Source organism: Phocoena sinus, chromosome 19, assembly GCF_008692025.1.
Source record: "Phocoena sinus isolate mPhoSin1 chromosome 19, mPhoSin1.pri, whole genome shotgun sequence".
Taxonomy (NCBI): Eukaryota; Metazoa; Chordata; class Mammalia; order Artiodactyla; family Phocoenidae; genus Phocoena; species Phocoena sinus.
Window position 1 is genome coordinate 57,664,069 of NC_045781.1, and position 15,577 is coordinate 57,679,645.

The 15,577-nt window shown below is 53.0% G+C and overlaps 1 protein-coding gene across 7 annotated transcripts in view; it reads right to left on the reverse strand.

The window, feature by feature from the left end:
• Window positions 1-14,709, reverse strand: part of KLHDC4 (kelch domain containing 4) — a 71,002-nt gene extending 56,293 nt beyond the window's left edge. Inside the window, exons 1-6 of one of the 7 annotated variants that reach the window (XM_032612513.1) lie at window positions 14,515-14,644; window positions 13,352-13,519; window positions 10,648-10,739; window positions 7,918-7,973; window positions 7,241-7,339; window positions 1,719-1,855 (exon numbers count right to left, since the gene is read on the reverse strand). In XM_032612513.1, the coding sequence (XP_032468404.1) occupies window positions 1,719-1,849 (131 nt within the window). In that variant the 5' untranslated portion in view covers window positions 1,850-1,855; window positions 7,241-7,339; window positions 7,918-7,973; ... (1 more) ...; window positions 13,352-13,519; window positions 14,515-14,644. Of the gene's footprint in view, window positions 1-1,713; window positions 1,856-7,240; window positions 7,340-7,894; window positions 7,974-10,647; window positions 10,740-12,483; window positions 12,601-13,351; window positions 13,520-14,514 lie in introns of those variants that run through there. The other 6 variants (XM_032612511.1, XM_032612510.1, XM_032612507.1 and 3 more) reach the window with 6 other exon arrangements.
• Between the last annotated feature and the right edge of the window lie 868 nt (window positions 14,710-15,577).

Here is a 15,577-nt window from a genome sequence, read left to right on the forward strand (position 1 = left end):
TTCACCGTCCCTCACCCATATGCTACAGGCAAAAGCTACCAAAGCTGACAAAAATGCAACGAAAACATCAAGAACCGATTCGCCAAAAGTGAACAAAAGACGTAACAACTGGATTTTGAAAAGAATAACTGAAGCAAAGCAAGAAAGACAAAAAAGGGTACATGCTCTGGGCCTGAACACTCTTTAAATTACGGGGAAAATGAAAATGACTAGGTCTCAACAGATGCACAATGAAATCAATTTTTTTTTTTTTTTGAAATCAATTTCTAATATGAAAAGTTCTTAGTTGCCATGCCTTTCCCAAAGCAAGTAAGACAAGAAGATGCAGGCGGCGCTCGGGAGAGCACACCAAGGCTCACCCTGGGTCCAACTTTACTAGGACTGCTCTCCAGAGCTTCCCCGGCAGCTTAGCGAGCTTGGGAATCTCTGAGCACCTTCCAATCACTCTCACGGTCAACTCTTCACACGGCTAGTCTTAACACTCCAGGCTGGAAGCCGATCTGAGCAGGCCGACAGCCGGGTGTTCACGGGCTCCTAAAAGGCCCCTCAGGGGACCACGGAGCACACCCTCCAGAGACCTCCCTTGGATGCAAGTCCCGGGACCTGACAGCAGCCCTGTACCCCCCCGAATTCCGCTCCGCTGAGGCGGGGAGCCTGGCGGCCGCTTTAACAATACAGAGCTGGTGCCCCAGAGCCACGCATGCGCCCCACGAGGGCAAAGCCACTGACTCGACTTTCAGTCCGTCACGCTACTAGGCTTCTTCTTGTACATAATTTATACGCAGACACACCGTCCGTCTCTCTACAGAGTCAGGTGTGTGGCTCTGGCCACGGAGACTGCAGGGGTGAACGTGACAACCACACGTCAATGTCACCGACAGAAGCAGGAATCGAGCACCAACGATGGCCGAGCCTGCTTTATTCAACAGTGACATAAAGGCTTCCCTGTCCTTCCTCTGATACGCTTCCACTATTCCTACGTCAAGCGGACCTAGCCGGGTACCTCCTCTCAGCGACACGGCACTCCACGGGCAGCAAGATGAAACCCAGAGCTGCCTCCGGGGCGATAAACGGACAGGAGAACTGCAGGAAAACATGACCACTGCTGACGCCGACGAGGGGGGGTAGGACCAGGAAAACATGACCACTGCTGACGCCGACGAGGGGGGGGAGGACCAGGAAAACATGACCACTGCTGACGCCGACGAGGGGGGGGAGGACCAGGAAAACATGACCACAGCTGACGCCGACGAGGGGGGGGAGGACCAGGAAAACATGACCACTGCTGACGCCGACGAGGGGGGGGAGGACCAGGAAAACATGACCACTGCTGACGCCGACGGGGGGGGGAGGACCAGGAAAACATGACCACTGCTGACGCCGACGAGGGGGGGGAGGACCAGGAAAACACGACCACTGCTGACGCCGACGAGGGGGGGGAGGACCAGGAAAACGAGCCCGGATGCGGCGCTGGTCCCAGAGACCCTGGCAATGCCTTCCACGAAGCCAGATGTCAGGCAGCCGGCACCGGGCCGGGCCACTCCGCGAAGGGGAAGCTCCTCCCTCACTTTGGTCACCAGCCAGACTGGTCTCCCAGGCGGGGCAACCGCGCTCCTCAGAGGCCTGGAATTATCCCACAAGAGCCGAACCCGTCACTGTGAACCCCAGACGCCGGGACGGGGCAGGGGCGGGCCCAGGGGTCACGCTCCTCACCTTACCTGACTTGCTCCCACGTCCTGGTGGCCAAATGCAGGACCCAGAGGTCCCTGTAGTGGTAGAAGTGCTCTCCATCGGGAGAGGCAAACTCCCCGCCAAAGATCCACAGCTGTCCGCCGCCCTGGGACACCATCACAGCCTGTTGAGAGAATGGTGACAGGTCAGGGCACAGCCATACAGCTCTCGGGGAAAACCGGAGCCCCTCCCCCAGAACACCCGGTGCCAAGCCCTGACCTCGTCTTCAAATGCCTGCCCCGTCAGGTCCTTCTCGTATCCTGCCCCTCTGTGGTTCTGCTGAAGGCCCAGGACTCACAGGCCACGTGGGAACCAGGCGGGACCGCCTGGGCTGACAGAGCCACACAAGCCATTGGTGGGCCAGCCCGCCCTGAGAGTCACCAGCCCTGGGCCCAGACAGCGAAGGAGGCAACTGGGCCTGTCCTTCACACCAAGGGGGTGCAGGACGGGAACCCGTCAAGGGGCCGTCTGGCCAGGGGCTCACGTGCAGTGCCAACGGCAGCAGGCACAGTGTGGCCAGGGCAGGGGAACTGGGTCGGGGGCAGCTAGACGCCAGGTGCTCCAAAGCAGCCCGTGTGAATGCCTCCTGCCCTCGCAAACCGCCACGGGCAAGCACACAGTGGGCGGTCAGATGGTGGTTCCCAGAAGGCCCGCCCCGGGCACCCTCCGAGCACCCTGGGGCTTGCACTGCAGTGCGGTCCTTCGCTTAATTAAGCTTAACGCTGCAGAACCGCGGCTCCATCACCGATGCCGCTCCTGTCCTGGACTAACTGGAGGGTCCTGGTGACACACTTAGGGTGATGTGCCCCCCCCCCCCACCATTTTCACTCAGTCTTGTGCAACCTCTCAGGACTGACCTATCGAGACAAGCCAGCTTCCTAGGACTCTAAAACCCCAGTAATTATAAAGAAAGACACTGACCACTTCAAATCTTTAAACCAGACGTGAGGATTAGCTCAGGCCCAAACCTAACACGTTTTTTTGAGCTTAATGAAGTTTAGGTAGTACTTTCACGCTACTCGATACAATGTAGTTTTGAAATATCATATTATAGAAGCTACTGAATGTCCCAGGATAACACCACAAATAATGCATTAACTGGGAAGAACGGTACAGGGAGAATATATGTATATATACATACACATACACGTGCACATACGTGCACACACACGTATACACACGTATGTATGCGTACAGTCCAACTAATATGAAATGCATAGGAATATGAATCACAGGTGCAGAGAAAAGATGCAGAAAATATAAATTAGGAGTTCTGGAAGAATGGACAATGGACTTACGCTGCTTTCATTATCTTCATTTTTTTTTTCACAATGAATATTTATTACTTACATAATCAGTTTTCAGAGTCATTCTTAAAAAATGAAGTCAAACTCCAAGCAAGAAAAAAGACTGCGACCAGAGTGTGTCTCCCACGTCCCATCACAGGCAGAACTCTGGGGACGACACGAAGGTGGATTGATGGCCAGTGATCTGAAGGCTCTGTATTAACCTCCTCCTCAAAGACCATAAACACCAAGAAAGAGCTAACATACTACTCAAGAGAAGATGAAAACTATAGGGACAGGCATATAACTTCCACTTCTGCCCAGGCTCAGCAATCAGCACCATGCCAGCCCTCCCACTGTAAACAAGGAGAAAACTGGACAAAACCCATGAAGCACGACAGCCAGACAGCACGACGTGCAGGACCGTGATCCTGAGACACGGTAAACGGGCAAGGTCAGCCCTCTGACCCCACAGGCAGTTTCACAGCCTCGTGGTCCTGCTGAGCTGAGGAAACAGAAGCCAGAGCTCCCGGATGCTGAGGCAGCTGGAATTTGCAGGGCCGAGCAGCCTGAAGTCTGGCTGGGTTCCCCGGGAGCCCATAAACACTAAGCTGCACGTGTGCAGACTGAGACCACCCGAGGCCGGGCACACGGTGGGCACCATCACTGTGAGGCTGAAAACCTGAAAACGACCTGAGCTCACGGGGGGCTCGGAGACAGACAAGTTCCAACCAGAGTGACAGGTGCCACTGAATACCCAGGGCGTTCACCAGAGACCCCAGCAAGGCCACGCCACAGAGCTACCATCCTCCGAGAGCGCCTCCAAAGGCTCACGGTGATCTGCACGAGGCTGAGCCACCTACCAGAATGAAACGCATCATCTGTTGATGAATGAAAACAAACGCAGACAGTCAACCCTCCAGCTGCCCTTTGCTGAATGGCGTCATGCTCACGGCAGGAGGGGTCTGGGCGTCCCAAACACCACCCACTTTACTGGCGTGACACAGACTGAGGACGCTGTCTCCTTGTGGGCCAGGCTGGAACTGCAGAAGGCATCTCAACAAGGACAAGCTGACAGAGAAGGAGTATGAAGACCCCAGGGGAATGCTGTGAATGCGAAGACATGTGAGAATCTGAAAAGACAAGAACCGCCCTAGTGCTCAGGGATGTATCTCAGCTTTGGGGCTTGCCCAGGCTTCCCTAAGATCTGCTTTTGCATCCACAAAATCTATCATCTAACCACACAGTTCCAGCAGAAAAATCTGACCCACATCAACAAGGTTGGTCAATACAAAGAGACCAGAAATGATACAGATGAGAGAATCAGCAGACAAGGACCTGAAAACTTATAAATATGTCCGAAGACTTAGGAGAAAACATGAACATAATAAACAAACATGTAAACAACCAACATTCCCTGGATCTAAGAGGCAAAGCACTGCCCAGAGACCAAAGTAGGACGGCACTGCTCCCCATACAAGGCAGGGCTGTCCTAGCCAGCATCTGCTTTGCTACTTGGCCCACGAGGCTGTATGCTTCCCAGGTGTTTGGGTTTCTGTATTGTTGTCTTAACTGGAATAAAATCATGTCTAGAAAACCTTAACTTCACAACTCTCCAAAAAAAGGCACAATGGAGTCCAAACAACATACAGACTCTGAATGGATTCTGACTTCAGCCACATACGTCAGCTTTGTGAAAGCCAAGTCCTAAAAACGTGCCAGGCCATCAGGACCAAAGGAAACACAAAATATGGGGCATCACCAAGAACGGCAAGTGTGTCTTTTTTGTCGCTGTAGCCCAGCTCTAGAAGAGTGCCTTGCATGTTAAAGATGCTCAGAATTTCCCAAGGAACAAGCCTGCAACACCTTCTCGGATGGACGGCAACGAAGCTGTGACTGCGCTGGAGGAAAACACTCCCTGCAGCTCATGTGGGCACTGTCGGTGCAATTCTGCTCACACAGGAACAGGCATTTTGTAAACGCTGACTCTTCTACATAAACGGCTTACTGCTCATGCTTGCACCAAGGCCGATGAGAACGGAGGTGACATTTTTTTAACCATAAGGAACCTTCTGTTCTACTGTATGAGAGAATGCATTTTGTTTCAAGTGAGTTTAGTTAGTCCTTGCTTGGGGAGAAACAAACCATCAGGCAAGTAACAAAATGTGAACTCCGTCTGCGCCCGCACCTCCCACTCCCCCACGCCTCAATCCTCAACAGTCCCGTCAGCCCGTCCAGGCAGGAGCGTCTGAACATTCTCCCCAAGGGAGGGTGCCCAAGGAGGGGAGCACCTGCCAAAGCCTGACAGGTGAGGCCTGACAGGTCGTCGTCAGGCGCACCTTCAATGGGCCTCGTGACCCTTTCCCTTCTCTCACTGGCTGTATTCATTTCAGAAAAGGCCACTGAACTCTCAAATTACACGCTAAAATAACTTAACCACTGGACCACCAGGGAAGTCACGGGTTAAGACTCCACGCTCCCAATGCAGGGAGCACGGATTCGATCCCTGGTTGGGGAACTAAAATCCCACAAGCCACACAGCACAGCTAAATGAACGAATGAATGAACAAAATAAAATAACCCCCCGAAAATCTAGAGAAAAGACAGAACGAAGGGTCCACGTATAAGCTTTCTCTTTCTACTCATTTTGCCCGATTCACGATAAAGAACGTGGCTTCTATCATCACATTCACAACCTAGTCCATCCTGAGGAGAAAACTTTTTTTACTATTTATCTATTTATTTGGCTGCACCGGGTCTCAGTCGCAGCACGTGGGATCTAGTTCCCTAACCAGGGATCAAACTCGGGCCCCCTGTGTTGGGAGCACGGAGTCTTAACCACTTCCTCATGGGAAGTCCCATGAGGAAATTTTTATGTCTCAGAATTTAACGTAGTGGAATTTGAACTGTAATGACCTTTAGGCAAAGACTTTATAAGCAATTATGTTTCCCATGGCCCTGATTTGTTGTGAGATTCACAGAGTAAACAGCAAGCCGACTTTATCTACAGGGGTAACACTAAGCTCAGACTCATGAAGTACTCACAAGATGCTCACACAAACCGGAGCCTGCCAAAGGAACTTACTTAAAAACCTCAACGACACTAATACTTCAAGGACAGAGTCAATAACTGATTAAAACGCACAAGAAAACAAACATCAAAGAAGCACCTCAGCCTGCGTTCCTGGGGCCCAGGAACTGGAGAGGCGTTGAGCGCTCCCCGCCGGATGGGCCGGGATGGGACAGGACAGGACTAAGTGCTTGGCCTGGAGGCCTGGGGTGGATGCATTCTCAGAGCTGGAGAGGGCTCCGGCGAAGGGACTAGAACTTATCGAGATCCATTTATTAGTCTTACTGAGGTATAGCTTTTAAATCAGAAAGCAGTGCATGCCTCTCTTCCAGAAGACGAACCAGTCCACATGCCTGCAAGCCCGGCTATGCATGAGACACCTATGCAGCTCAGGCAGTCAGCTCCCCCTCACAGACCCCATTTCAATCGGGAGGCTACTCTGAGCACAGGGTTAGAAAAGAGAGAACCACACGCTGTGGAGGGATGCTTCAGTCGTGCCGCAGTAGGCTGACACCGGAGAGGTATCACTCTTTCAGATTATCTTTTGAGCCCCAACACTGTCCCGGGTACAATAATGGACAAGAAAGACCAATGCCTGTCCTCGTGGAGCGTACGAATGTGGAACCATGAAAGCAGGACTCCTTCCCCGGTAAGTCATCGGCTCTGAAGGAGCTCACTGGGGTGAGCGGAAACGAGCTGAAAGCACGCCGACCTGGCGCTGCTCCCTCAGCGTCCCCGGGCACGACTCACTTCACTCTGCAATAGCTACTTTCCGTAACCACTGACACCTTCCGTTCTGTCTTCTTGTTTTCATCTCTCTGGTCACCAGATCTTGGGCCTGTGGGAGCCTCTCTCACTCAAATCCAAGAGCCTTTTTCTGACTGCTCCACGCCAGGCACCACGTCGGTATTTTTACCTGGCTTCACACCACCTGCAGGAGCAGGAGTTCATCTCCAGCCTCACAGGTGAAGGCTAAAGGTGAAGCAGCTCAGAAGCAAGGCCAAGTTGGAGGCGGCAGAGCGAGGACCAGGGGCAAGGTCCAGCGTCTCCATACCAGGCTGCCCGCCATTACCAGCTCTAAAGGTCTGTCGTGGAATCCCGAGCCAGAGCCCCAGCGAGAGGAGGGGAGGCTGATGGCCATACGGACACGTACCTGGTGAGCACAACGCCTCGGAGGTGGGTTGGGGATTTCGACTTTAGTCCAGGCGTCCTTCCTGATGTTGTAGATGTAGAGTTCATTATATAAAAAAGTCTGCAGAAAGGAAGAGGTACTTTAGCGTCACGAATGGTGCTTCCACACAAGCGACAGCAAGTGGAAGGTAGGATCTCAATCACTAGCTCTCCTCAGGAAACGTGTTTTCTAAGGCTGGTCCCCGGGCCCTTCAGGGTGATGACACAATGACAAAGACCATCTCTGGACCGCCACGCAGGGAAGGCGAACTCAGGATTTTGGAGCTGTTTCATCTATAGCTCTGACACCCAGGGCTTTCTGGTCTGCTCAAAACTAAAAATTACAGGTTTTACAAATTATCAGCACTTTCCCTATTCAAACACCTTTGGAAACCCATCATGAGGAAGAACAGCAGGGTACTGGCCCACCTCACGCAGGCGGTAAGAGACGCGACCCTAAAGGTCCCTAAAGGACCCTGGTGGCTTGTCAAGGACCATGGCCCAGGCCAGTCCTGACATGTAAACACACAAGAGGGGAGTTCAAGGACCATGAATATCTGATATCAGCTTAAAATGAAGTTTCCTCTAAATGAGACCCATGAAAACTTGGAGGGAAAGAAGAAAATATATACGTAACTTTTTGGCCATTGAAATATTCACCTCCGAAAAGGATTAATTCTTCTTTCTCAGGATGAGCACAGAGTGAGGCGTTTAACCTGCAAGAGACACAAGCAGCAGCTCAACACAAAATCAAACCACGTGACGCCCAAAGTGAGAGCCGTTCTCCTTTCCATCAGAGGGCTTCACCACCAGGGACGTGCCTGTCCTAAACTTCTGTGAAAGAGGAGCCTGGCGCTGAGGACAGAAGCTGAGGCACCGCCCTTAAAAGCAGCCTCACCGTCAAGACACTAACACCCCGGCTCAGTCTCCTACGAGGGCAGGGGCTACTCACACAGCGTTTGGCTGAAAATCAGCAGCAGTGGGAAGCCCAGGGGCTCCTGTTCATGTGCCAATTTTCCAGAACTTCCTGTTTCAAAGGTCTATCCTCTTAAATCACAATCTAAACTGTTCCAAGAGGTCCAGTATTGAAGCATTTCAATATACAACCCAGATCCCTCCCATCTAGAAAATGCAAATACTTTTCTGCTTACTTCACACACGAGGACAAGGGAATAGCCATAAGGGAATTGTAAGGAGGTCCTGACCATTGCAGCAGGAAGTAATGAAGGGTATGGTGACTGAGAGGGAAAATACCCTTCTTGCAGAAACCCTTAGAGCGGCATTCCCCAAGGTGCCCTCCACCACGTTAATCCCACAGGACGCTTCTCAAAGGGAAAAGGGTTTCAAGGTCAAGAAGTCTGGGAAATCTGAAAACTTTTTCTCCTGGGGATTTAATGTAGACAGAGACGTTCTATAGGCTGAGAAACGCTGTAGCCAAACCCTCAAGTCAAGAAAGTGCACCCTGGGCTCTGGTACAACCAAGCACCTCATCCTCATGTCCCCATTAAACTACCTCTGAGCCAAGACGTGGGGACGCACACACTTAAACTTGGTAATTTTCATGGGTTATTCCCCATAATGCGATAGAGAGGTGGAGGTGAGAAGGTACTAAGGTTACCACCGAGTAACCCAGTAGATCTGCATCCCAGTAGATCTCAGCTCCAACTGCTCCCTTCTGCCAGGAAGCTTCCCAGCTGACCCATGGAACTGCCAATGTCTCACATCACATTGTGACATTACACCTGGCCTTTTTGGGCAGCATACTTTAGGAAAAATGTCATCCAAAAAAATTAACCCACATTCAAAGTGAATTCCCTCAGGGGTGCTGTACAGATAAAGCCTCAAAGGTCTCAAGGACTTAACCGTTTCAACAATTCAGATGAAAACATCCACCGACCACGTGTGACTCTTATGCTTGGCCTCAACGATAACACGATAAATACAAAGAAAATAATAGCAGACTCCTAACGGAATTTACGAGCCAAAGAATAAGAAGGATCTGCAACTTTGGGAGCGGCTGCAAAGTCGCTTGTGTCTGCTCAGGGGTGAGCACACTGCTCCCGACCCTGCACAGGTAATGATCGCACGCCGGGGGCGAAGTCGTGGGATTCGGGGCCATGCCCTGCACCCACTGAAGCAGAGGGGGCACTCTTACCACCTCCCTTCCTGACGTGCTAGACCAAGGCCTCCACTCAGGCCTGAGGGAAACAAAGCAAATCATTTCTCAACTGATCAAGACAGCCCCGGATGCTCGTGCAGTTAAGGCATTTCCCCTTCTCCAAAGGACACGGCATCTCCTTATCAGGGTCACTCAGCCTCCCTGGGCTCCTAGCTTGACGTACTCCGTGTCTGGCCTCCTGCTCTGCCAGGAGCAAGTCTAAGAACTACTGAGCCTGAATCGTGATCAAATTAGAGAACTGGCATTCCGGAGCCAAGGGGATGAGAAGAAAGGAGCAAGAAGCCAGTGAAAACCACAGCCTGGGGCTTCCCCGGTAGTGCAGTTGTTAAGAACCCACCTGCCAATGCAGGGGACACAGGTTTGAGACCTGGTCCGGGAAGATCCCACACACTACAGAGCAACTAAACCCGTGCACCACAACTACTCAGCCTGCACTCTAGAGCCCGCGAGCCACAACTACTGAGCCCGCGAGCCACAACTACTGGAGCCCACGCGCCTAGAGCCTGTGTTCGGCAACAAGAGAAGCCACCTTGACGAGAGGACTGCACACCGCAACAAAGAGTAGCCTCCACTCTCTGCAACTAGAAAAAGCCCACGAACAGCAACGAAGACCCAACGCAGCCTAAAGTTAATTAATTAATTACTTTTTAAAAAAGCAAAAGAAACCCCACAGCCTGCTCCTTCCACAGGGTCTCAAATCCCACAAAAGATGCTGGAGCTCCTCACATAAACTACAAACCCACCTAAAATGGCTAATAGACAGTTTACGCTTAATGGTCACACTTTTCACACGAGAATTTGAAAGCATTATGAACGAACACAGCAAAAAGCTATCACGATTTTAAGTTTCGCACCGTGATGGGCCTTTAGAAACCTAAGAAGCAAGGAGACGCTCACGGACTGCCCACAGACTGTCACCAGGTGGCGAGCAACCAAGCCCACACAACCTCCCTGACGGGCAGAGCAGCTGTGCCAGGAGAGCTCATCACCGTGTTTCTACACGACAATGAAGCTGAGCTGCCTCACTCCCATTCTTCCTAAGTGGAAGTGAAAAAAATGTTTTGTGGGAGCTGATCTGGCGGGTTTTCATGATGAAAATGTCCCAAGTGCCTGGTTACTTACAAAAACACGGTGCCTACTTCAAGCACTTTTCCAATCTATACCAGAAAACTTCAGGTCAGAAGCTACACTGGAGAGTCCGTGCTGCTTACCTTGGAGAAGGTGGGGAGCAGGGTGTCTCCACGATCCGAGTCTTTCTGGCATCGAGAGCCTGGAAGTGGGCTATGAGGGCTTCGAGGTCCTCCTACAGAGAGACAAGCCACCACACGTGAGACGTTTTCTTAAACCCTGTCACGGGGCCAGATGCCTGGGTCAGCTTTCCCCAGCCCCTCTGACCTGACCGGGGTCCAGTCCCATCGGTGAATTACAACCTGCTCCTCCCATTTCAAACACACAGGACCTGACACATGCGCAAATGCTCAGGGCCTGGCCTTCCCGCGCACGGCATGTGCATCACCTCCTTCCAAACTCTCGCCCCGCCCCCCAAGGCCTTCCTCTCAGACAAGCCCACCCAACTTCACGCCAACACCTCCAGCCACCCCTGGAAACCCAGGCCTGGGCTACCGCACCAGCCTGTTTTGCTGTCTACAGAGCAGGGTCTGATGTTTTCTTGCTCACTTATTTATTTTGTTGCCACCTCCCTCCCACCAACATAAAACATAAGCTCCAAATGAACCAGACATGTCAGTCTGCTTAGAACGGCGCCTGCGCGGTGGGGGCCCGACATCTCTCAGCTGCAGCCAATCCGTGTACGAAGGCCTCCACCTTCGCAGAAGGACCGCAGAAACCAATTTAGACGTTAAGGCGCCCATTTCCTCGCACAGCTGGGTAGCACTGGCACTCAGTCTTCCCGCCCTCAGTCCCTGCGTTTGCAGTAGTCCCGCCCACCCCGCAGTGATGCACGACGTCTGTCACGGGAAAGTCTCCCATCATCCTTCTCTTCAGCGCTCAGCCCAGCACCCTGCTCATGCTGACACCTGGCATCTGTCCCCCACATCCTTCCTCCCATCCCACCCCACCCCACCCCACCCCACACTACCCCAGCTCTCCTTCCCAGGCTCCACATTCTGCAGGGCCTGAAAGCAGGTCTTCCAGACCCTTCTCCCTCCCTTGCCTGCCTCACGTCCCACCCCACCTCCTCACTCTCCCAGCCGCACTGGCTTCCTCTCAGCTCCTTTCCTCAGAGCATCACACCCCCTGGGCCTGAACAGCCACCCACAACCCCGCCCCCACCGTGTGTACCCCCTTCACCTTCCCGAAGGCAGCCACTCTCTGGAACAGAGGGCTCGTTACTCTCACACCATCTCTCTATACTTTTACTACGCATTGTGTATCCCTCAACTATGTACGTTATTGTTTTGGGTTCTTCAATTCCATGTAAATGTTATCGTACTGAACATTCCCTTGCAACTTGCTTTTCTGCCTAACACTGCTGAAAGGTAGGTCTGATGCCCTGAACCCGTTCGTCGTCATGGTGGCGGAGCTACATGGCTTCTGCAACAATTCTGGGTCAACTCCAAAATTTTCTTTTTTACAAGAAATACTACCTCGGCCGTTCTAGTACCTGTCTTTGTGTAGCTGGGGTAATTTTTCCAAAGTAAACCTTTAGGTGGGTAACTGCTAGGCTGTAGCTTCCACTTTTCTAGGTATTGACAAATTAGGACCCAACTGGCTCTACCAATTTTCACCTTCGCGGGAGTCCACAAAAACACCCGTCATCCTGCTACTCCTACGTGTAATTAGGTACTCAAGATAAGTTACTGAACCGCTGCACCCTTACAGGAAGACGTGCGTGGAGAAGTGACTGCAGGGGCCTCAGTAAGCTCAGAGCTCCCAGCCCACTGTCACTCACCCGAGAAATTGTCTTCCTTAAAGGGAGAAGGGAAGACGGGAACAAGGTGGGAGGAAGGCGTGGCTGCGACGAGCAGCGGCAGGCCTGGAGGGAGAGCTGCTGTATCAGTCCTGGGGCGAGTGGCACTGACACCCACCTGGCTAGGCCGGCAGGAAGCATCAAACCCCATCACGAGAGGGCAGGCACGAGCGCGGCGTCTCTGGTTGGGAGCAGGCCTCATCGACCCCTTAGTTAGGAGCACAGGCTCTGCCGTCGTGTAACTGAGCAGGACCCTATGAAGCCTTCCGGGAACAAGAAACCGCACCACCACCACCACCAACCCCCCACCCCCGCCAACATGTCCTCTGCCTGCCTCTTGCCTGTAGAAAAACTTTAGCCTCCTAGGCCTTCCCGAGTTCCAAAGAATAAATTTAATCAGAGAAGGGAGAAAATGCAGAAAGAAAAAAAGAGTCAAGGAGGACAAAATAATAATAGTTTGATCTTAAAGTCAAGGACCTTTAGTCCCTCCTCAACAGCTGCATTCGATACTCTGCGCCATGTCCTGGGAGCTGTTTTGTAGACATGGAAACCCTCACCAGGTGGAAGAAGTTAACTACATGCTGCCCACCGGAACGCAGACCTCAGACAGGCTGGAAACAGGTTAATGATGTTGACTCCCGATGACCTCACCACCAACCAACAAGAAGAATGTCCACAAGCTGATCACACAGCCCACAGCACCCCCTCCCTGACCCTGTCTTTAAAAATCTTCCCTAAAAGCCTTCAGGGAGGTCGGGTCTTTTGAGCACCAGCTGCCTGGACTCCTTACTGGGCACCTGCAATAAACCCCGCAGTTTCCCTCACCACAACCCAGGGTATGTAGGTTGGCTTTGCTGCGTGCAGGCAAGGGGACCCAACTCTGGTTCGGTGGCTGTCGGGTGACTCGCTTCAACCCCCACCTCCTCCACATCTCGCCAGTTAATCTAGTAGCCGCTCCCGATGCCCGCACGTTGAACAAATCTCACCAGATTAAAACAAGGTCCAGAAGCCAGGTAAGCTTCCCTCCTACCACTCTAAGGCAGCACTTCTCAAGCGGCTGAGCATCACAATCACGGGGCCGAGGGGCTGGGACAGGGCAGGTCTGGTAGCACAGGCAGCCTAGTCTGGGAAAGCCTCTCCAAGGTGACAACAAGCTGAAAGATGAAAAGGAGCCAGTGTAGAAGAATGTATTTGGGGTTGAGGTGCAGAAAGAAGGTGGCATATCTGAGACACAGCACAGAGTTGTGTGGCTGGAGGGGAGTGAGCCCAGGTGATGTAGGTCTCCCCAGCAGGGTGAAGAGATGGAGCTTCAATAGGACAGTTTAGAAGGGGAGGAATCTGCGCGACAGCCACTTGCAGGTGTCAACCAGGTATCTGAGACATGAGTTCTGCACTGGGCAGAACTCCAAGTTGTCCCCCAAGACCACTCGCTTAGTCCCCCTGCCAAAAAATGATAGGAGACAGGGAGAGAAAAAGCCCAACCCCATTATTTGACAGATGAGGAAATGGAGACACGAATGCCTTAGGAAGAAAAGGGACAAGGGTATGTGGTTAAGAGCTCTGGATCAGGGACACCCGGTCAAATTCCAGCTCCAAGCCACCTCACAGCTGTGTGACCCTGAGCTGCGTGTAACCTGTTAGCTTCTGACTTCTTGTCAGATGGAGACGCCAAAGCTACCTAACTCAATTGGTTGTAAGAATTAAAGCCCAGAGAGCACAATGCCTGGCACACAGCAAACACTCATTAACCACTATAAACCGCCCCGGGTTAGGGAGCCCGTGAACAACAGTCAATTAAGAGCAGAGAGCGCTCCTCTAAGCCCAGCACTGATCCATGTGTACACACGTCTAAAGATAGAGAGAAAGAGGGGAAGAGAGTAAGAGGGGGAGGGAGGGAGAAGGAGAGACAGAGACGGAGAGAGACACAGAGAACTGTTTTGGAACGCCCCACAGTTCCACTTACTTATTCCACTGACGCTCACTGCTCAGGGCTGCCGTGAGGATCACGTACCCTCTTTCAAAATCGAGGGCTGAGGCTCGCAGAGGCGCGCCCGCTCAGCCCGGCCCCTCCCAGCGCCCAGCACAGGGGGCCCGGCTACGCACGAGACCCGGGACGAAGGAGGCCAGCCCGCCTTCCGTCCCCGCTCACCTCCTCCTTCCGCGAGCGCTTGGACACCTTCTTCTCCATCTTGGCGGCCGTCTTCTCCGCTCCGCGGCCCTTCTTCTCTTTCTTGCCCTTCTTGCCCATCACGCCGGGTCAGAGGAGATGCCGGGACGCCTGCAAGTCTCGAGCGGCGCGCAGCGCGCAAAAAATACATACTAGGCGGCGCGCAGAAAGCGCGTCACTTCCGGCCCGCCCCCCACCGCGCGCTTCCGAGAGAGTGGGCGGAACGGGCGGAACGGGCGGAACGGGCGGGGCGGGGCGGGGCGGGGCGGGCCGGGCCGGGCCGGGCCGGGCCGGGCCGGGCCGGGCCTCGGCCCGGGGATGGATATTTTACTGGTTGTCTGTGCTCCGCCTTTGGAGACGGGTTTGAAGGCCTCGGGCTCTGGGTGGCGTCCGCCAGGAAGCTGTGGGGACCCGTCGCCGTCCCCGTGCCGTCCGCCCTCAGCTCGGAGACCTCCTCCCGGGGACTCGACGCCTGCTGTTTCCGCCGCCACCGGGCCCGGGCCTGAAGATTGGCTTCAGTTTCTGCCGTGTTTACGCATATTGCTTAGTGCGTGCACATTGCACAGTGACCCAGTTGGGTGACTTGGTAAATGAGCCGCGTTTTGTCAGCGCGAACCCTTGTACGAGTCAAATGATTGCTGTGCCTTCGTCCCCCACAGAGACGCTTATGCACTTAAAGGATTCGCAGACCCTGAGCACCAGATATTCTTAGGGGCTGAGGGTACTGTGCTCAGCAAGAAAAACAGCCCTGCCAGTCCGCCTTCTAGGTGACTCCTTAAGTGTCCTGTGTGAGGCGACTTGTTTCTCCATGATCGAGCAGGGCTGATGACACCCCCTCCAAGAGCAGTCAGTGTTCCAAGTCTGAGAAGCCAAACCGCCCGCTAGCATTTGACTCAAACGACTTAGTAAATGGGAAAAACCACAGGTAGAACGTGGAATGCTATGGTTTGGACAGAGCAGAGTGAAAATGCTTCTCATTGCTTAGAAGATGTCATCTTTGGGCTTGTGATCAAGGAAACAGGACAAATGAAGGACAAGCACAAGC